Source organism: Anser cygnoides, chromosome 4, assembly GCF_040182565.1.
Source record: "Anser cygnoides isolate HZ-2024a breed goose chromosome 4, Taihu_goose_T2T_genome, whole genome shotgun sequence".
In the NCBI taxonomy this organism is placed as follows: Eukaryota; Metazoa; Chordata; class Aves; order Anseriformes; family Anatidae; genus Anser; species Anser cygnoides.
Window position 1 is genome coordinate 23,674,820 of NC_089876.1, and position 22,643 is coordinate 23,697,462.

Consider the following 22,643-nt stretch of genomic DNA (forward strand, 5'->3'; position numbering starts at 1 on the left):
TTTATCCAGAAATGGCAATTGCCAGGACAGGAATAAAGAACGCTCAGAGCCTGGACGGAGCCCAAGTGTCAGGGAACTCCTGGCTGCTTCCAGAGAGAGAGATATCCCTGTTACCAAAAGCATGTAAAATGAGCCTGATTTTTCTAACAGATGAATACTCATCATTCTAATGAAAGTCAACACCAGCTGTAAACATTTGATCCAGTAGGAAATCGTGCCTGTGGGGGTGGGGAGGAAATGCCTGTTGACTAAGGAGAAATTACCACGGTCCTTACAACTCTGCCACAAGAATAAAAGCAGGGTAATGCTGCGAGACTAGACTGATGCACTTCACTTGAAGGTTATTCGTTTGTTTACTAGTCACAGCTTAAAACCACCCTTGAATTTATTTTCATTTTTATTTCAGTAAACTTTATCAAACAGTTTGGATAGAGGTAAGTAAACACATTTCATCTTCCTTGCAGGCTGTGAACTTAGTCCACAGCATGGTATGAAAAACACAAGTATTGTACTTGGGTTGCAGAAGGATTTATTTGAGACTTTTGCTGTATAACAACAAATCATCCAGGGACAACTGGAATTCACTATAAAAATTTAATAGATAAGCAATTATTCTCATATTCATAAAGTATGTTTAAATCTGTAACTAATTTGTTTACACTGTTTTCATAAACTTCCTGCTTGCTATTGCTTTCCAAAGTTCTAGTGCTTGTGCTTTTTATTTTGACACACCAACGATACGCAAACCTTATATCCTAGCTTAACAGTCACTGTGAGTAGTGACATTAAACAGGGCAGGACTGTTTGTTAAGCACCGACATAAATCTTTACAAGATTAGGGACTTTTAGGATCCCGTGGCGGAAGGCACCTGGATGCCACACGTTATGTAAAATATAAACATTAATTGTAAATAATAATCACCGACAAAACTGTTCTCTGCCCACAAGAACAAAATTAATCAAAGGTAGTCTACATCTTTTGTACTACGTAAGTACACAAATTCATCAAGGATAGTGTTTCTGTCCAACTTCCAAGTGGAAGCCAACATTTCTCTTTTGAATAGCGATTGCCAGGTCACTGAAATGAGGTCACGCAGCACCAGAACATTGTGCATAATGGGATGAGCCTATTAAACTATCTAATCATCTCCTAACATCCACCTAAATAAAACGCAATACAAATGATGGTGGCATAGCAACAGCAGCTTCCAAACAAAAGGAAAAGCTTGAAATGCTCACACAATCACTGGTAAGTCATTTGCAGATGTATTTATGGGAGTGAAGGGGAGGGAGGATTAATCATGAAATCTGAAAGGGCAAAAATACAGAGGCAGCAGGCAGGATCTGTAACAGTCGCTCAGCTCTTTCATGGCTCTTTACTCATGATGAGTGGTAACTGAAAGCCTCTTGTCTATGAAGATAACCACCGAGTGAAGTTGCTGTCATGCATTTTTACAGAATATTAAACAGGCAAACATGACATAATAAATAATAAATTCTAATAAATTTTGTTTATGGAATGTCTGGGACCATGTATAGAGAGTGTCTGGAGATACAGTGTCATTGGACAAGAATGTAGTACTTTACCCAGAGCTCATTTAAATCAAACGACTACAAAACAGTATCAGGTCCTTAATGAGGTACTAAATAGATGCACACGAAACAAATCACAAATAAAGAGTTCAACATTTTTTTTTTATATATAATAGCACTAGAAATTGATTAATATGATTACCCAGGGGGAAAGCATAGACACTTCTAATGCAATTTAAGCACAGCATAGGTACCCACCTTCTAAGTCATAATCCAAATTGTTACTGCTCAACTGTTGGCTAACTGTGCAGGAACTTCAGCTCTTTCAGAGCAGCATCTTGGGTGGAAACTTTAAACTTCCTGTTTGCTTAGCCATGCTTCAAAGGGTGAATCCACAATCACAGCAGCCCAAAGTTCTGCCTCTCCCCCTGTGCAGATGTATTCAGCCTAAATTTCACTGATCTGCTTCGTGCTGGTCTACAAACCTACCTCAGCTGGGATCAAATGACCAGATGCTTCTCTTCTTTAGTCTTGAAGGAAAAAACAACAACAACAAAAACACACACATAAAGATTTGCTGTTTCAGAAAACCGAACAGAACTAGGAAGTCTGGTGTTTAGGGCTTTCACCTGAATACAGAGATTCTACTTTGGTACATTACATGTGTTCCGGGAACACGTGGAAGCATTTACTTCTCAGGGACTTGAACATATGACCCCCTTCTGGTTTTCTTCTCATTTTCACAAATTAAACTTTTCTTTTTTTTTTTTCCTACATAAGTTTACCATTTCAGCAGGAAATAGGGAGAAGGAATGCTGTCCAATGTATCCTTGAGGTTCATCATTAGGAAACTTTCATGGGAAGTAGGTCAAACACTCTACTCAGGCCAAGAAGAAAACAAAGTGGTCTTCCTGCATCCTGGGTAAATGTGTCACAGATGTCCAAGACAGAATGATCTTTTTGTTCTTCAAACACAGCATGCAAATACCTATCTACAGGAAAGTGTAGCTGTTGGATCATGAGGATGGTGGACCATATCTTGCAGCCCCGGGAAAGGTGCTAAAACCAGAAATAGACGGTGACTTTATGCACAACCCTATTTCCTACTTTTCTGTATCAATTTAGGTACCTCATAGTATTTTTATTACTTGGATTTTTAAATTAGTTTTATAAAAAAGCAAAATAGTCTAAAATAAAATTATTATAAAAAGTTTCAAATGTCAAACTAAATTTTTTTTCTTAGGTTCTCAGATACCATATTTTTACTACATGTTAGCAGTAAGCATTACAGAAGATTGGCTTTAGTTAAAACAGATCACTGTTCCTGAATACTTTTTCAAGGCATTTGCCAAATATAAACACTTAAGTTTTTTGTTTTGTTTTGTTTTGTTTTTGTCTTTTAACTATAAGAAAGTATAGGCCTACTTGAAAAAAAAGAGGGTGTTTTGAAAAATCAGAGTAGATGGAACTATTAAATCAACGTAAGTGTAGTTCTTATCAGAGGCATTTCACTTTGCGCATGAAATACTGTATCACAGCTTAAGTAATTTGACAAAAACCATGCAAGGCAAAAAATTAAAACTCATGAGCTAGGAATAATAGAGAAAGTAAAGGAGGCCCCTGTGAATGAGATCAGTCACAGTCCAACTTCTTTCCCAGCTATCCAGGAGGAGAATGAGGAGAGGATTTGTATTTGTGGTGCTCTAGACTTCTGTTGATGATCAGAGATTTTCCAAGCAGGAAGAAATAGCCTTGTATGATCCTTATCTGTTTCATTATCACCTTCTGAAAGGCAAAAGCTGTAAAAAAAGCCTTCCTAAAATCCCTGTTTGATAATCTGGGAATATGTTAGCCTTGGCCAAAGTGCTGGAGCTGTCTAATTGGGGATTGCAGTTTGTTGTCTTCCATAACACGATTGATTACTAGGGGCATGAAATACTCAGGCTGCAGGCTTAAAGCAAGCAAAAGGACTTGCCTCAGATGCTGAGGTTGGCAGCTGGTAGCTCTACGTACCGTCGTCCTTAGCTGTGATGGTTTGAAGACACGAGACAGGCAAGGCTTGCAGGGGTGGCATTCCTTGAGGATGCCACTGAAAACACGAGGTGCTCCTCGTGTTCCTGTGTCACAGGGTTCCTGTGTCTGAACCCTGCGTCTGAAGGAGGAGCAGCAAACCATGAACAAAGTACAGACTGGGAACAACTGCTCCGAGCGAGCTGCTGCTTTCATACTTTTACCCACAGATCATCAATCCTATAAAAGTACACAGAGCAAGCAGAAGTCATGTAGATACAACCAGTGCACTCTTTGCAAGTACGGGATGTGCTTATGGACTGAACTGCGACTTGTTTTTCATAATCTGGGGAAACGCTGTGCTTGGATTTGACAGCCTACTTAATTACTTTCCTCACAGCGCAGCGCACGTTAGCAGCAGAGCAAATTTTCCGGAGAAAGCTTTGATTCTACGTACTTAAAAGCAAGCAAACCAGCCGTCTCCCTGCCAAGAAGAGCCGGAATTAATTGAGAGTCAGAGCGGTCTGCAGAGCTGGAACGTAGGGTGCCTTGACCATCTGGAGAGCGCCCTTGCAGAGCAGCGTAATTAAGTCCCCGGACCCCTAATTGCCGAGGCTGGCTGGCAGCACAAGGCCCAGCTGGTGCCAGCTCTGTCACGGCGCTGCTCTGGATACGCACGCCTCGCCACGCGTGGCACGAGGATGCCGGCACCCACCGGGACGGGCAAGGAGGTGAGGCTGCGAGGGTCAGGGCTGTGCTGGGTGCTGCGGGGGGGCCCTGCTGCTTCCACGGCTCACATGCAGCGCCGGGCCCAGCTTCCTGAGGCGATTTCCTTCCACGACACCTCCAAGTGTTGCAGCTTCTGGTAACTTCGCACCCACCTGAGTCTCCCTAACCCACCCCCCATGCCCACCCCCGATCCCTCAGCTCTGCCCTCCGGGGGCCGCCACCCCCTGCTCCCCGCCCCAACGCTATTTTTACCCTTGGAGGCTGCAGCGGGAGGAAGGAGGGTGGGAGGGAGGCGGCGAGAGGCGGCCGCCGGCTGCGGAGCCTCGGCCCTGCCCTGCCCGCCTCAGGTGCGGGCGGCCCCGGGCTCGCCTCTCCCCGGCCGGCCGGGCGGCAACAGCAGGCGGCGGCCACCCGGATCCGGCTCGGGGGAGCCTCCTGTCCCCTGCCGTGCCCTCCCTCAGCCCCTTGGCGGCTCTGCCCTCTCCCCTCAGCGGCAGCGGGCGGGCGGCGCTGCCCGCCGAAGGCGCTTCCTTGCAGCGAGCACATCCTGTGGCGGCGGCGGTAAGAGGCGGCCCCGGGGGCGGCCGTGAGGGGCCCCGCGCCCCGCTGAGGGACCGGGGGTGTGGGGGGAAAGGCTGCTTTCTGCTGGGGTGGGAGGAGAAGAGCGGCTGGGAGCTTGGAGGAAGAGCAGGAGTCGGGGCGAGCCGCCCCCCCGGGGCTGCCAAAATGTCCCCCCGCGGGGCTGCGGGCACCCGGCCCGCGGCTGCTCCCCGCAGGGGCCCGCGGCCGTCCCGAGCCGCTCGGCTGGGCTGAGTTAAGGCAGCGCCAGGGGCTGGGTGTAACTCTTCTCCTCCTTCTTCCTCGTCCTTCAGTGCGGGACGCCTCGGTGTAACTCCTGCCAGAGCCCGGTCCTGCCCGGAGCAGCAGCACAGCGACTCGCCCCCGGAGGGTAAAGCTAAACCTTTGTGGCCGCAGCGGGCTGGGGTTCACCCCCTGACACCCCCCCCACCGCCTTTCTGCCCCGTTAACCCCCCTGTTTTAAATTAACGAGGGAGTGACCTCTCGGTGAGGTGTTCGTGAGGGGTAGGAGCCGTGTGGTTATTTATAGAGCGGGTAGGGAAGGCTGAGACCTCGCTTGTGTGCTGTGTGTGGGGCCTTCGTGGGCAGGCGGTGGGAGATGTGCTAACAGCAGAGGCCGAGCGGGGCATCCCGGGCCAAAACTAACAAAATGGGCATCTCCCGAATCTCAGACGCTGCTGAGCCGGTGAACGTGCTTATGCCTTTGACACTTGCAAGGGATGGGATGGAAAATCAGCACAGCTTGATTTATGGAAGTGCTGGAGGTCACAGGTAACGTGCAAAAGTTAGAAATGCTTGCAGGTGAGGAAAATGGCAGGCTGGAAGGAAGGCCAAACAGATTCAACAGTATATGGACATCTTGGCACTTTTTTTGCTTCATAATTTGGTTAACTGAAAAATTGGATGCAAGGATTTTGGCTGTGGAGATGCAATTGAATGAAATGGAGTGGCATTCAGGATGTAATTGACGCAGCGAGCTTTCTGTTACAAAGAGTCTCTTAATTGCGTTGCAGCGGTAGGACAGCCTAATTTTGGTCAGGTCAGTGTGAGGCTGGCTCGGAAGTATCCAAGTTCTAACCTCAGTCATCAGAATACTAGTTTCTGTGGGCTGTACTGGGGAAGTAGCAACAGATGTCAAGGGTGGAAATGGTAAGCTGTTTTCTTCATTTGGTAGGTGATTACAAGCTTGTATGTTTATAATTAGGAATATATTACCATTTTGCTTGACTCTTTCCTTGCTATTAATCTATTTAATTGCTTATAATCTATTTGAGGAGTGAAATAAATGTTGGCTGTATAGGCAAATACTTTTAGCTGTGTTTATTTCCACAAAATCAAACAGTTTGCTTGGAGTATGTGGCAGAACATTATTCAGGGTCATGTCCAAAGCTGCTGAAGGCATCAAAAAGACTCCTTAAAAAAGTCAGCATTTAATGCAAGCATATGAAAAAAAGAATGGAAATTAAAAATAACTTCTGAGGCAAACTGACTTCTGGATTTGTACATGATGTTACTCACAACAAGTGGTTCCAGAATGAAACAGCACGTAGTAAGTGACTATCGGATAAAAAGAACAACCTTGTAAAGGAAGAGCACTTTGTGATTCCAAGTGCCAGTTTGGGTTAAATTAGAGCTATTTGAAAACTTAAGGCAACCTGTAGCATGATATCTAAACGGTCTTACTTCTCTAGAGAAAACAAGCCAGAAGCGTTGGTTGAAGCTGCAAGAAGAAAGATCAGGCTTACAACCAGCTGTCCAAGAGAGCGATCGAATGGATGCTGTACTGTGACACCAAAAAAGAGATTTGTTTCATGTGCATTGATGGCGACATAGAAAGACCTCTTCTCAGCAGTGACCATATCACGACATACCTAATGCACGCTCTGATTTGTATTCTTCTGCATTTCCTGCTAGGTGGATAGAGAAATCTGTCAGCATGAGTGAAGCCAATGTAAATCTCGGTTAGGGATCAGAGAGAGGGAGAGGAGTGGTATTTCATTCTGGCTTGCTTTCCAGAGTTCTGGCTGCAGGCCAGGGCTCCTCATAATCCTCGACTGGGATGATATTTCTGCTAAAATAATCAGTGGTGAAGCGCAGCCAGTACCAGTGCCTCTGGTTCCATTTGTCGGGAGGGCTCAGCGCTAATGCCCTGCAGGGAAGAGCTGAACAAATCTGTGTTCTCTGAGACCAGCTGTTCTTCACGAGACCTTGCTGTGAGGCTGGAAGTATTGCTTGGCTTCTTCAAGGGGAAAAAGAAAATGGACCTACAGACAGAAGCTGCTGTCAGCAGCTAGATGTAGGATTGTTACACGGTTGTCTTGGGTGGACTGCAAAGGCTGAGAAGCAGGGGTCTTTGTTCAGTAGCCTCCAGGCCAAACTCCTTGTTTCATCACTGATGAGCAGAAGCCCTGACTGCTGCCTGCCTTGGCACAGCCAGAATTCAGCAGTTCTGCTGTGGGTCCCAGCACTTGGCTGCTACCAGACTGGGGAGGAGCTGGAAGAGAGAGAGATTGCTTAGATTAGTGGTTACCTATGTTCTGAATAAGAGTTCGGGACTTCTGGCCATCTCTTTGCATTGTATTTAATCTAGGACAGAAGAAACAAGGGATGAAGGATAGCTCTTTGTGCCACTGTTGCAGTTGCTGCTTTTCTTGATTCTTGTGTGTAATTGGGGTTTAGGACAGTTTCTCCTCTCTCTGCATTGTTTTCTGTATTAGCCTGAGTCCATCCCAAAGCTGCCCGGACTCTTTCCAGCAGCAGAAAGGTAATTCTAGTGCCTCACACTGGAAACAACGCACGTTAACCATATAGGCTCACTATACAACCTGTTCTCTGTACCCCAAAGGATTTTCCTTCCTAACCTCAAAGATGACCCTGACCTCATCTAAACAAACTACGCACAAAGTCTTCACCTTGTCCTCGTGATAAAGTCTTAGCTCTCTTGGGATGAAGTGAGTTTTGAGAACTGCTGTCCTGTATGATGCGCAGCTGCTTAGCCATGTACCTCCCTGCAGAGAGAGCCTGAGCTCCAGAGGGCAAAGTACTGATTTTTGTAGCTCTTGCCTTCAAACTGGCCTGCCATCATGCTGGCTTCTCGCTGATGGCATCCCTTTTCACTTCTGTTGTTGTAAAAGGGTGACAATACAACTGAATTTGGGAAATTAAGAGAGCCTGAATTATATGTGGTTTTTAAACCAGAGCAGGCCTATCAGCATAGCACTGTGTGCTATCTAAGCCTACTCACCTCTTGTGTGAAGTGGTTGAGTTGATTGCGGTGAAGGAAAAGCTGAGGGCAGAGAGCACCCATGTTCCCATGTGCATCTTTCACATTAGCACTAGGTCTGGTGTCTCCAAGTACAGAAGGTGGTACTGAGTGTATTCATATGGTATTGCAGGGGTTGTTAGGCATAATTCTGTGACCCCTGACTTGTGATAGCCTAAAATTGGTGCCGGGGCAGGCAGTTTTGAATCCAACATGCAATACACAAAATTTCTTTCATTTATTGTACTGCTTTTATTCATGTCACTGTACTGCAGCGTCAGACTTCAGAGGGGATGAGCTGGGTGGGAGCAACCAGAGGAGGGCGAAGGTGCCGTGGTGCCAGGGCAAACAGACGGGCTCAAGGCACAGCCACCCTCCAGTTATAAGGTGGGCTTAATTTTGTGGCTAGGAATAGGCCTGTGAAGAAGAACAGAACTATTTTTAGGTCTAAATTCAGCACGGACATAAATACTTGAAGTGCAACCTTAGTCCTCAGCGTAAACTTAAAGGATTTTAACTTCAGCAGTGTGCAGTGTGTATAACTTCTGGTGGGATTTTCCTGTAAATCAAGATAAAGGTGGCAGCAGGAGGAAGCAAGGCATAAATGGCTGGGAAAGGGGAGACGGTACGCGCAGAACTGTGCGGTACAGAGCGCGGTGGGTTTGGTACGGAGACCTCTTGGTGCTGCTAAATCTGTGCTCTGAGAAGCTGCACTTTTAGCCCCTCTCCTAGAAAACATTCTAACTTCTAGCTCACTGTTTTGATTTAGTATCAACTGTTTTTCTTTAGAAATAACAAATGCAGAGACTATTTATGTTGTCGACTTTGCAAGGTGTTTATTTTGTTAAGAAGACATGAATGCCAAGAAGCTTTGCATTTATATGAAATACATTCCAACAGCACAGTGTTTGTTGAAGTATGACAGAGTATTGACCTGTTTATTTAAAATATTGTTCGGTCCTTGTAGCTGGAGCTCAGAACGATGTATTATGCTGTGATATTTAGTCCTATTTGAGGCTGCAGTGCCTTGTAGGCCTGGGGTAAAAAAGCATGGTAAATGATGGTGCTCCCAAGGAAACTTGTCTTCCTTAAAAAGTTGACTTAAATGACAATAACTTGGTATTTTTACATGCACTTTATTTAATTGTTTCATTCTTTTTTTTTTATAAAAAAAAAGAGTTCTGAGAAAACAATTGAGAAATATGGTTACAAAGAGGATGTGGCTAATCGGCCATCATCTGTTCAGCTGCTCACTCCTCCTGGTTTTCAGCTGAGAATAGAGTTTTGTTAGGCTTTTTTATCCTCAGGTTATTATGTGTGTTACTAAATAACGAGAACACTAAAACCTGTTGATGGAATTTTCCTGTGCTTTGAACTGTGCACTGTTACAGTCACGAATGAATCCAAACCGCCTTGCAAGATGTTGAACTATATTTCACTGTTATGTTCAAGGAGAACAAATTTGTGATAGTGTGTCAAACAGGAAGAGAAAGTTTTGGTTCCTGACAGATGCAAAACTATAATGATAACTGAGTGTAGCACTTTGTGTTGATAAGGTGTAAAAATACTTCTTAAAGCATATCCCGTACCATGCAATGCATCTGTATCTATCTCATGAAAGCTGGGTGTTTTCTTGCTTGGGAAACAAAATCATTTTAGTGTACTTGAAATGAGGTGTAAGACACCTGCCCATACATGTGCACACACACACGGAGGGTGATAGAAAGGCTTTTTAAAAACTTGTTCCATGCTTTTAGCATGCCACTTACAAAGATTTTGTCAAACAGTGACTTTAAATTCCCATGCTGTTGGATTCTCTTGCTGAATTTGGTGTCCTTGGAACTGGCAGTGTTGCCACAGAGTTCATCTGTCATAAGATGCAAGAGTTCCCAAAAGGTAAATCTACCCAAACACATGGCTTCTGCAAGTCTCTTGATTTTCCACTTTGCCAGTTGCTGCAGAACCACTTTTCCCCATTTAGACATCTGCAAATTAGTTGCATTTTAAGCACTTCAGTTTAAAATGAATTTCCATCCTGAAGTAGTCTGTCTTTTTTTAAATCCGAAAATTTGTCTTCATTTTCAACAAAGGTGAAGTACTGCTAGAAGCTCAGTTTGAAAATATTTGTACAAGGACAAATAAAGGACAAAGTTTGGTAAAAACTCATGAGAAAAATCCTACTATTTTTGATCCTGTTTGTAGATGAACAAAGAACAGAAATACTGTTGCCACAGTAAACAGATGCCATTTATTAAATACTTGTTCAAATATAATTAAAAATGTTTTGTCAGGAGTTCTTGGGACTGCTCGTGTTGTTTTTAATAGGTCTTCCATGGGAAACTTTCAGAAGGCTGAGGGTAAACTCGTGTCATGGTATTTAGATGTAGGCAATTATAGGCCTGTCAGCTTCCCATCAGTCTCGCGCAGAATAATGCAACAGCTGAAACCAGATTCAGTTAACAAAGAGTTAAAACACGGTAACGTACCACATGCCAAGCTGCATGTTTTCCTAGACTGCATTTTGCAGAACTAAATGGGTAGATAAATGCAATTACTGGATTTTTTTACGACTGTTCCTATATATTTATCATTTTAGTAGTGGTACATATGCTGGGTATAACTGGGTTATAACAGGGCGATGTGTGACTTGGTTCCATTTGACATTTTAGGCAATGAAAACGATACAATATGAACATGGCAAACATTACGTATTCTGGCTGGCCAACAAGGCCTTAAAACGCAGCCATAAGTTGTGAATCCTTGCCTGCTTTTTAGTGGGGTCCTACAAGGATTGTCACTCCTCTGTGCCATCTGACAGGTGTGTTAGCGATGGGTCAGTTGACTGCTGTTAGCTTTTTCACATGACAAAGATTTCTGGGGTGTTAACTAATGAGAAAGGTCTGCTTGGTCAGCAGACGATACCCAAGAAAACAACTCCATGTTAGGGGCCAAGTTCAAGCTCATCCACCCGTGAACAAGATAGACGACCTTTTATTTTTTTTTAAATGTGAAAGTGTCTTGGCAAGCATTGATTTCAAATGGCACGCAGGTTATAATGCTAATCTGAGACCTTTCTCCAACAATAGGATTGAAATAGGCTGATGTGATCCACACCTGCCTGGCCATGAAACAAAAACAGACTAAAGAGAAGGAGCACTTCATAGTTTAGTTACTCATTAGGTGATTTAACAGGGGTTACAAGAGTAGCTTTTTTAATCAGGACTGAGCTTTTAACAAGCAATACATTTAGTACTGTTGTGTTTGCACCTGAAATAGTAAGGCCTGAGGTAGGGGAAGTGTGCAGGTATGTCATGGCAAACGATCAGTACGTCTCTTCTGACGTTAATCTATTAAATATTTGTGTTGCTGACAGTTCATTTTTAATAGGGTTGCAGCACTTACATAACTGTTTCTTTTCATTTCAGATTTCTTCTGTTCCTTAATTAAAGAACCATCCAAAAATTGTCATTCCATGGAACTGACGTACTGGTGAATTAGTCCGGGTTCCCTAAAGGATTGTAAAATGGAGCCAATAACATTCAAAGTTAAAAAATGCCAAGCACCTGGGGACTTCTCAGCAAGTTTCGGCCTCCAGTTTGTTGGCTCTCTGCCAGTGCATTCCCTAACCACCATGTCCATGCTGCCTTGGGTTGTGGCGGAGATCCGGATGCTCAGTACCAAGTCTTCCAAAGAAGACCCCGGCACTAGCCAAATCCGGCTCTGTGTTTCACCAGCAAGTTTGCGATGTGAGCCAGACATGGGGAAAGACCAGCAGTGGGATCCGTTGATTTGCTCAAGTTTGTTTGAGTACAAGCCACAGCAGGTCCACAAGCTGATTCACAACAGCCACGATCCCAGCTACTTTGCCTGTCTGATAAAGGATGGAGCAGCAAATCAGCAAAGCATCTGCTATGTGTTCAAAGCTGATGATCAAACAAAAGTAAGTAAAAAGGAAAAAAAAATACCACAGGAAGCAACCCTCATAATCACACTTCAGAATTTGTTCTTGTTGTGTTATCTGATGCTTTACAGAGCGTGATGTAAATGTGGAGGAGCTGACACTACTTCTTTTAAAATGGAGTTGCTTTTGTGCTGTTGGAAACTTCCCACCACAGTGTAAGATCTTAAGGTTGCATTTATAGTTGAAAACTTTCTCTTTCTGGAACTCACCAACAGGATTCACTTTACTTGATGTTAATGGTTCTGTTGAATTTAAACTGCTCAGTATGTGAAGGGAAAGGTGTGTAAATCGTCAGGATCAGAGCCTGAATTTTGTTGGCTTAGAAGACGCTTGGGGTATGGGCTGAAATCTTGGCCCTTGAGTTAGTGAGAGTTTTTCTGTTGATGTCACTGGGGCTAGGATTTCACCCTTGAGTCATTGTGAACTTTATCTAATCCTACAGTCAGACCTCTCAAATTTCTGTTTTCCTGAGTTGAGACCTGTGTGTCTGGGGAAGAGAGGCGCCTCCTTTCTCAGAAGGAAGGGGTGGGGTGGAGCCTTACGAGCATACCCCGAGCCACAGGTCACTGGGAGCCTCTTCCCAGCTCTGCAATCCATGTGGTGGCAGAGAGAGGAAGAGAGGCCACAGCGCAGTGCTGCACATCTGTGACCTGCGGGCTTGCTGCTGCTTATTGCAAGACAGGAGTTGCACGTGTAAATGTCAGACTGTGGGTGAAATTCAGCTCTGTCCGCATGCAAATCGTGTCCTTGCTGACAAGGTTGCAGCATTAAAAATAGACAGTTGCCTCTTTTGTTTGAGAGTAATGTGAGACAGGAACTGTCTGAATGAAGAAGGTGAGCAGGGTTTTGCGCAACGCTGTTGTGGTAGGTTGAGCTACTGTGGGCAAAACAGGGACATGTCCTTCACCTTTTGAAGGTAGACTTCAGTGATCGAGTTGGAAATCAGCATCTTGTGAGGCTTTTTTTGCCTCACAGGAGATGTCCTGCTGAAGCACCTTGGAGGTGTTAAGCAAGTATACACTGCATGTGGGATTTATGCCAGCCTGCCCAATAGCAAAACACTGCGTGGTTCCAAATCCGTGGTCTCAAGCTGAGTGCCCAAAACATATGGAAACAGCTTTAGTTAAATCACCCTAGGTAAAAAAGCAGTCCCAGTAAATTAGAAGGCAATTATGCTGTAAATCATAAGCATTCAACTGAGAAATCGTGTCAAGTTAGAATGCAGAATACCAAAGTTACATATGTTAAGAGAGCAGAAATAAGGAGTAGGTCTGTCAGGGCTTGGCATTGAATCGTAGCTGGTAAATGCATTTTGCAGTTTGCCTATGCACTTCATTTTGTGGCTTGTGGTTTTACAGGATTATTTACAGTTAGTATGCAATGCTGGTCACTTCCAATATGTCGTCTTCTGCAACAGAAGGTTGAAAAGCAAGTACTTTTTCTTCATGTTTGATCAAATTCCTAGACCTGTTTGAAATGAAAGCACAGAATTCTGTAGTCAAATTTGCAGCTGCCTACGTGTTTTTTGTAGACACCCCCCCGGAATTTTTGGATGCATATTTTAACTACCTAGCCCCAAGTTCACTCAGCTATCTGTCCTTTCAAAAACCACCCTCCACCTCAGAAGAAAATCCAGTTCTCATCTCCGAACTTGCCAAGGGGTGTTTCTCTTGACCTTTTTTTGCAAGTGAGTTTCCTAACTAGGAGGTAGAGGCCTAAGCAGCATTTGTGGAGCTGTTCTGCCAAGAGGATAATGGAAACGCCAAGTGATCTTTTCTCCAAAAGCGAAACCCTGCATGTTTTACTGACATTCAGTAATTACTGATTACATAAGGAACTTACTTCAAAGTTGGATTAATCAGAGTGTTGTTATTCTGCCTGAGTATTGCCACACAATGCCTTTTAGCTAATTGGTGTCTGTGCGTTTCTGAAGAGGACTGAACTGATGTTACCTGTTTAGCAGATACACAGCGCGCTCCAGCCCTTTCAAAGTGGGTATCTTGGTTACGAATTGAGGGAGCTGTTTGTTAAAAGTTGAGTGAGTTGGGATGAAGAATTTAGCACTATGTTGCTGCAGTTTATGTTCAGCTTCAGAAGAAAGAAAATTTAGAAGCAGGACCTTTGCAGCATGTGTGACTCAGCAGACTCCTATGCTGGCACTCCTGCTTGTGAGTTCCTGCAACATCTCCTCTGAACATTCAAAAGCAATCTTACAGAGTTAGTCTGCATTGTCAGGGTCAATCCCCTCTAAGCCCAGAATGGACAAAAAATGTTGAACTTTTTTACAGAGCTGAAGCAAACAGGGGAAAAAAAAACCACACAGTAGTCCAGATAGGTTTGGTCACAGAATTTACATGCTAATAAAACAACTCCTCATCCAGTGATCTTGAACATCTAAGCTTTTGTGATAATTGCACTTCATCTATTTCTACTGAAAAACAACATCGACAACTGACACAGGTTGCTAATCATAATATTGTAAACTACAGGAGCCACAGTTCTTTGTATCTTCACAGACAAACTCGTAGCAGGGCTTTATTTTACACGGAGTTCTCAGATTAGGTCATGTCTGACTGCGGATTTGAAGTAGAAGGTAAGTGTGGCTTTGCAAACAAGTTCTGACTATATCCACACATTAGGGAAGTAGAATAAAAGAGGACAGCAGGCTGTCTGTAGGAGAAGTAGTCTACTTCTGGGCAGATGAAGATGGAAGCAGGTGAGCAGAAGACTAAACAGTGAAATCCTTTGAAGAGGAGGACAAGAAACTTGAACTTCATTCAGACTGAGAACTAGCACTGGAGGTGATAGAACGTGCAGAAACTAGGAATGGTCGGGCTTTTAGCATGAGTGTTGCAGATAGATAGCAGAACATTAGCTGTAGTTGTATTATTTTGTATATACATACAGAGACAGAACACTCACTTCAGTAGTGAGAAATTATCCTACTGTATAATGGGAAAGCATTTTGTTAGTGGGAGGTGATTTTTTGCTGGGGAATACTTAGCTAAAATCTAGAATTGATGGAACTGTGGGAACATGTAATGTATTTCCTGGATATGAATGCGGGGCTGTCAGGTTCCTTGTTGATCCATTACCAACATGTCCTCTTTAGAGAAGACATCAGTAGGCAAGCGATTAGTGCTAAATAAAGGCAGGGTTCTTAGCCAGGGATTCTTTCTGCTGCTTCTCTTTAGAAGTGAAAGAACAGGCAGTGCCCTATTGTGGTATTTGCCTTCACTCTGAAGGATCCTGTATAATTATTTCCATTGCATCATTGTGGCAGTATACAGCTCGCTTTCCGGGCTGACAGAGCAGTAAATAGGGAAGGATGGAAGAAGCGTTCCTGGCAAACTGCTCCTTGGCACATTTCTTAAAAGCAAGGTTATGCTTATAGAGATCATTCCACTCCACGTAGTGCTAAAAGGAAGAGTTTGCATTGCCTACAGAGAGCTTCTGCTATGGATCAGGGTTCCCCTTTCTAAGAGGATCTGTTGTCTATAGGATCTGAACCCTTCCTTCTTCCTTCATGTATAATCTCAGTGAATTTCCACTAGTTAAAGTTGGTGAAGTTTTTTATGCTTTCACCCTCATCATGTAAAGATTCTGGTGGGGCCTCATGATTAAGTAGTTTCTGCCTGGTGCTGCGGCTGAAGTGTTAATGCGTATTCCTTGCAGGTGCTCAGGAATGGAGCAGGATTCAATTATACTGCCTGTGGGGAGCTTGTGAGGGCTGCTAATAAGTCATAGATGGGGATTATGCATGCCATGTTGAGTAATGATGGTGGAAGCTGAGGAAAAATTATCTCTCCGGTAAATCTGTGCTTGCAGAACTGTTTCTTCGTCGTAAGAACGCAGCGTTGTTGAACAGCTTGGCTGGAGCATCAGGGTACGATGTGTATGTGATGTCTCGAATGAAAACTTGCATGCTACCAGCCTGCGTGTCTTCCCAGTGACCTCTGCTCTGAAATTTATTTAGGCCCTACAGAAGAGGGATGCTATTGGCATCGTGGTTGTTGAAAACTGTTGACATTAAAAATTACTGGCATTTTTGTCCTATACTTGGGATGTGGTGGTTTGAAAGGTACAGTGTTGGGAACTGTGGCTGTGTGTGTTTCCTGAGGCATGCTGCTTCCTTCGTAAAGTCATTGTCCACGAACACTCTCTCCTTCCATAGGAGACCTTGCTTAGCGCTTCGTTCACTCTGAGGCATGAGGGAGATTGACACCCTGGGTCAGCGTGCTCTTAGCTTCTCCTGAGCTGTCTCCAACAAATACAGAGCAGCCAAAGCATTTGAGGAAGAGCAATTTCTGTTCTTATTTTCAGTTCAGAAAAGTACTTCTACATCCTATTATGCTGATTTTAGTTTTGTGTATCAAATGATTTGTTTTTCTTAGGTATTTTTAATTGATTCATGTTTTGGCTGGCAAGTGAAATATTGGTCACTATCGTATCTGATAATGCCCTGGGCCAGTTCAGATTTAAGGCAGGTTAAACTTGTATTGTCCTTTATTATATTTTATGCTCTTTGTCAATAAAGAATAACGGTTCTCATCTCAATGATTTCATGGAAGCCTGAGGTGAAGAAGGCATTGTGTCCCTCAGCCTTTTGCATGTCCTGTGTCACCAGCACCCCTGCCCCACGCAGCAGCAGGCCCACATTTCCCTTTGTCTCTTTGTCACCTATGGACTTAGAGAAGCCCTTCATGTTGCCTTTGGCATCTCTCTCCAGATACAACTGCAGGTGAGTTTCGGCTTTCCTAGCAGCATCTCTGCATCCTTGAGCAGTGTCTCTCTATTCCTCTGAGGTTACTGTCCCTGCTTCCACCTTCTGCATGCTCTCTTTCTGTTAGAGCTTTGCCAGCAGCTCCTTGTTCATCCATGCAGGCCGCTGGCATTTTTACCTGACTTCCTGCCTGCTGGGATAGCCTGCTGTTGAGCTGGAAGGAGGTGATCTTTGAACATCAATCTGCCTTCTTGGATCCCTCTTCCCTCCAGAGCCTTTATCCCATGGGACTTTTTCAAGCAGATCCCTGAAGAGGCCCAAACCTGCTCCCCTGAAGTCTGGGGCTGTGATCTGGCTTTTTGCCCTGCTTCCTCCTCTTAGGATCCTGAGCCAAGGCTGCCTTCGATCTTCACATCCCCAACAAGCCCTTCCTTGGTTGTGAGTACAAGGTTCTGAGAGCACCTGTCCTCGTTGAGTTTTCTGTCACCTGGGTCAGGAAGCTGTCACTGATCCTCTCTAGGAAACTCCTGGACTGTTTATGCCCTGCAGTATCGTTCCTCCAGCTGCTATCAGGATGGTCCATGAGGACAGGGCCTGGGAATGTGAGGCTACTTCTAGCTGGCTGTGGAGGGCAGTGTCTGCTTGTTCTTCCTGGCCACAGGGTTCAGTGAATTCCTGGATGCGGGGTAAAAGTCAGCAGACAGCACTGTCGCCTCTTGTAGTGAAGCAGATGCTCGGAAAGCTTGAGTTTCTCTCTTTATTTCCTTTTGTGATACAAACAGGAGACTTGGAGGGCTTGAGGAAGAGCCTAGAAACTTGAGGCTGATGTCTTGTCAGAAGAAATATTTCTCTGAGATTATCAATGATTATCAAGAGCTGGAGTATGAAGATATATAAAAAGTTTAGTGCAGATTTTGAAAAGGTTAAGCTAAGTTCTCTCTCTCTCTCTCTCTCTCTTTTTCTCTCTTCTCTCTCTCTCTCTCTCTCTCTCTCTCTCTCTCTCTCTCTCTCTTTTCTAGTGTCTCCATGCAAGTTGTCCCAACAGGCTCTACTGCATGCTTGTGTTTACCAGAACTGTTAATGCCACAGTGGGATAACGCTGGATGGGACTGTTCTTTTCTATTACATAGAGTAGTACTGTTCCTGATTAAGTGGCCTCACAGCTGCAGAAAACATTCACAAGTCTGCTTGCTTCTTCTAAACCCTCATTCTGCAGTGTCACAAATCAGGGAGAGGTTTTGGCCCAGGAGCTGGGCTTCTGTCAGCTGCGGGAATGTTGCCACGAGAGTGGCAGTGCCTGTGTTTTTTGGCCCTCCAGTTGCTTTAAGAGCTCCTGCTTCTTAAACAACCTTCACCTGCTTTTATGAGTTACAATAGCTTATATGCTTAAGGAGATCAGGCTGTATTACCTGGAATGCAATATGCTTTGTTACATGCTGTTTGGGATCTGCTTATGTCCTGGAGCAGCTGGTTTCAGATAATCAACACTTAGGTCTCTGTGAGGCTGCACAGAGCTGAAGTTGTGAGTGAACTTCACATTATTCATCTATAAAAGGAGTGGCAAAGGCCCTGTGAACTCCAAAGCAGTTGTTGTGAGGCTTAGATTTGTGACAGAGGATTCTTATGCAACTTGTTTTTACATTAGACTCAAAGATATGACCTCATAAGTAGCTCATTTTTAATAGGGCCATTTCCTTTTCTTAATGAATTCAGCAAGGTAATTGTAAATACGGAGGTATTTTGTATATTATTGCTTAATGAGTCTGGGGAGATTAAAATTTTGCAAAGAGCATAAAACTCTGCTGGAACAAAACACAGTAACAGGCCTTACTTCAGTGCGGCTGAGAGCTTAATTTGGCTGGTTTTTCCCTTCTATTCACATGCACTTTGTTTCTGGTGGAACCTTCTAAATTGCAAACAAAAAGGTACTAGCACTGCTTTTCAGTTTAGGAAGTCTCTCTCATCTCCCAGATACCAACTGGAGAAATGCATGTTAAAAACAGAAGGAAAAAAACACAGAACAAATGAAGAATCAAAGGCATGCCTGTGCACATATATAGTCTGCTATATGAAGTGGGTGAAAGTTTAGCTCTGTAAACCTTAACAGAGTATCCTGTGTAATGCAATAGCCAGCTCTGCTTTGGCCATCCTCAGAAAGTAAATAGGCTTTTTGCTCATCCTGAGCCAAGAGCGTAACAGTCGCTGCACCAGCTCCATGCCTGGGGGCTGCTCAAAGGATTTAGGTTCGTGAATGCCCTCTGCTTTCAGGGGCTTTGACAGCCACTGACCCTGTCCCAAGCAGTAATGCCCCAAGCCTTTCTGTTTCTGGTGCCATGTCAGAATCTAGAGTGACTCTGGTGCATTCCTGGCTCAGCTAAGTTCTCCTTTGTTCACCCGCGTTTTATAAGAAATATTGTATGATTTCCCTTAGCCCCCACTTCTGATTGCCACATGGAGGAAATGATTTGTGCAATGCCACTTCCTGACTTGAAGTCAGAGATAATGTCTTAGCGAGGAAGATGAAATACATCACATGGGTTGTTAGATAAATGTGTGTTCCCACTCTTACAGTGGCAGCAACATATAAAATTATACTTTCCCATGATTTCCTCAACCTGCTAAATCCTACAAAAAATTCTGCTCCAGAATGACTATAAAGAAATTTTAACGTGACTTCAGCAGTACGGTATTCTGTATCAGCTGGCACTGTTTGAGGATTTTTCAACTTAATATTGAAATGATCTGTGTCTCACCTGATCTGTCACATAAACTTCATTTTAGAGCCAAAGTTCATGCATGCTTCACCTTTTCTGTTGGGTATTGTAGCAGAAACACACAACAGTGGAACTGATGCTAATAAGTAATTAGCAGGCTTGTGATGGCTTCTCTTGGAATAATAACTATTCCTTTTGTCTTACAAGGTCTGATGCTGGTAGTTTGTGAAGCCTGGTACAGGTAATAGGAGCTGTAGGCCATAACGCCCAAGCGTCCTCAAGAGTAACAGTAGAGTTTCCTTCAGAAACTTCACTTTCACATAAGGAAGAACTGTGGTCTCCGTTTTACAGACTCGCAAGTGGGGTACAAAGAGATTGAGACCGCAGAAGAGTTCAGGTACCTGTGTCTCACAGTGCAGGATTCATAGCCTCTATCTAAACCCATATCTTTAAAGCATCTTACATTTACACTTACACTTACATTTTTCATCAGTAAGAGTCCCTGGAATTAGTGTGCACGCCCAGAACAAATTCTGCCTTGGAAGGATGAAGCAGTTCAGCACCAGTCGTAGCTCTGCTCGGCAGGCTCCTGCCGCCACGGCTGCTGTGAGGATGCTGAGCACAGAGCCACCAGGTAGGCAGGTAGGCCACCAGGAGAGCAGAGTGTTTGTGCAGGAGGAGGGAGACTGAGCTTGTTCCCTCCTCTTGGCCCAGGGAGATAAAACACAGGGAATGAGCTCAGATCCTTTTCTATCTCTCTTCATAAGGGAATACTGAGCTACTGCAATACCAGCATGTGCCCAGCTGCCTCTGGTTTTTGTTACATTTTTATGCAATATTGGAGGTTGTCTATAGGCTCTGGGGGGCTTCCTTGCAGAACTCCTTCCTTCCGTACATCCTTACCTTGTTCCTTCCCTCTCTGGTGCAGCAAATCTTTTTGTCATTCTCCATACCTTTCAGCATGGAAATTTGAGCTGATTTCCCGACAATCTCACCTAGACGTTCCCCACACTTTAACAGATAAAGCATGCTTGGGCCATAATACTATAGGTATAGTGGCTGAAAAACACCATTGATTTAATTCAAGAATGATTTCTGTGTAAGTAGTCATCTACAAGTGCTTGGTGATGGAAGTGATAATTGCACCACTGTGCACTGAAATGCAATTCTGTATGGTTTTGTAGTACGGAAGCAAATAATTACAGGAGGAGGTTAAGTGTATGTTCCATAGGCTTTGATACATCCCTCTTTCACTGTTTTGAAGATTTCTTTTTCTATGAATTCTGGGTGCAGTAATTAAGATGGTAGGAGAGGGAAGGTGATGGTAGAAAGGGACAATAGTGAATTTTATCAGACCAGGTCTACTTTGACTTTATTTCCAGTACTTGTAAGGCTTCATCTAAGAGTAGGGCTCTAAAGTCAGCACTTATGATTCAGAGGTCTCTTGAGTCATCAAATTAAGTGTCTGCTTTTGCAGTCATCTGTTTGAAAACAGTTTATCCGGAATAACTCTATGAATTATAGTATTTAGGCAGTAGGTCAGATTTTTCCTTTGCCTTGAATCATTTGCTTCATCCCATGTTTGCAAAGATCATAAACGTGTGTGTTCTGAAGATGCATCCTCTGCAGGTAAATTGTCAAGTGGTATGCAATGTATACTGTATACTTAGCACGTCAGCTGGGCATTACTTTCTTGAAACCTCCACCTTAGTAGGTTCTTACCTTAGTGAGGATGGTGTTTGGAAGCAGAGTTTCCCTAATTCTGGTGTTTCTTCAATCCCATGATTCTACTGTTGTCGAAAGGTGCTTTAAGCCTGTAGATATGGGGTCACATTTTGAAGTCCTGCTGTATAAATTGTCTTGTGTTCTTTGGTCTTTTACTAAGCACACCTTGACTGACCTGTTTCTTTACATATCTCCAAAGAGAAGCTCTCTGTTAACATCTCAGCTTAGCCTAGTGCAGCTGCTGGTGCCTGCGCTCCCTTGGTTGCTGATGTGTGCAATCTCACTTTTCCCTCTGCTCTCATATCATGCTATGCTATCAGTGACTGAGCCAGTTGAGAGCAAATTAAATATTTCGAAAGGAAAAGAGATGCATTTGTGAACAAATTGCCATCGTGATGTGATCACAGTACGGCTTCATGGGTACCTTTGTGAGAGTCAGGGGGAAGCAAGGCCACACTTCCTGGAGCAGGTGGCACCTCAGGTCCCTGCTTCAGCCCTATACAGCCCTGGGGTTTTAGTTCAAGTGTAATCTGATGATATTTTGAGGAGGTCTAATACCTGTCCTCTGTCAAAAGAGGCAGTTAAGTTATTCTTTCCTCTTCTGAGCCATCTCTTGACATACATTCTCAGTGTGTTCCCCCTGGGCTGGCATTGATGGTTGAGCAGCCCTGCGTTGAGCTGCTTTAGAAATAAGTTAGCTGAGAGAACAAAAATGCAGAAAAACTGAATTGCTTTCTGCCCCAGACCGGTTCAGCATACCTTGTTAGGTCACCTTATATGTTTTGTCACATTCCACAGATATAGAAACTAAAGTGAGAACATAAAGTAATTTGGGGCAGATTTTTCCTGGCATTCTTCCAAGCAGATGGTGCAAGCACCAGAGAGACCCCACAGGATTGTGCAGCAGGAACCCTGCTGATGGGACTTAAGATGGGACTTCTTAAGGTGATCCTCAATGAATGGCTGTAAGGGTGGTGGTGTGCAGGGAAATGTGGAGCATCACTTGGCCTCTGTACAAGTAACACAGCCCCCTGAGCTCTGGAAGAATCAAAGCCCTTGAAGTGTGCCCTGCTGGGAGGAAATCGCTGCGTACCAGCCCAGTGAGCCCACAGAGGGAGTAGCCTTGCTGAGAGGTCCCAAACAGCTTGGGGACAATCTGTGTGCTGATAAATAGCTTCGTACAGGCTTGTCTGCCACTGTCATGGTGATGGGAATTGAGAGCTTTTAGTACACTTCTGTGATTTACACCTAATTGTCTTAAAATTACAAGTGAAGCTGTCTCTGAGGGGTTGAGCGTGTTGTGAAAGGCTGTCACGTGGCAGTTTCTTCACTTTTGTGGCTTCAGCCTCACTCTGGCACTAACTTACTGGTACTCATCCTGTGGTTAATTACATTTTCTCAAGTGGA

General features: G+C 44.1%; 1 protein-coding gene across 6 annotated transcripts in view; it reads left to right on the top strand.

Moving 5' to 3' along the window:
* Nucleotides 1-3,747: 3,747 nt before the first annotated feature.
* TBC1D1 (TBC1 domain family member 1) overlaps nt 3,748-22,643 on the top strand; it is a 114,210-nt gene continuing 95,314 nt past the window's right edge. For 2 of the 6 annotated variants that reach the window (XM_048072967.2, XM_048072972.2), the window contains exons 1-2: nt 4,555-4,833; nt 11,539-12,053. In XM_048072967.2, the coding sequence (XP_047928924.2) occupies nt 11,637-12,053 (417 nt within the window). In that variant the 5' untranslated portion in view covers nt 4,555-4,833; nt 11,539-11,636. Of the gene's footprint in view, nt 4,275-4,553; nt 4,834-5,138; nt 5,222-11,538; nt 12,054-22,643 lie in introns of those variants that run through there. The other 4 variants (XM_013185985.3, XM_048072969.2, XM_048072971.2 and 1 more) reach the window with 4 other exon arrangements.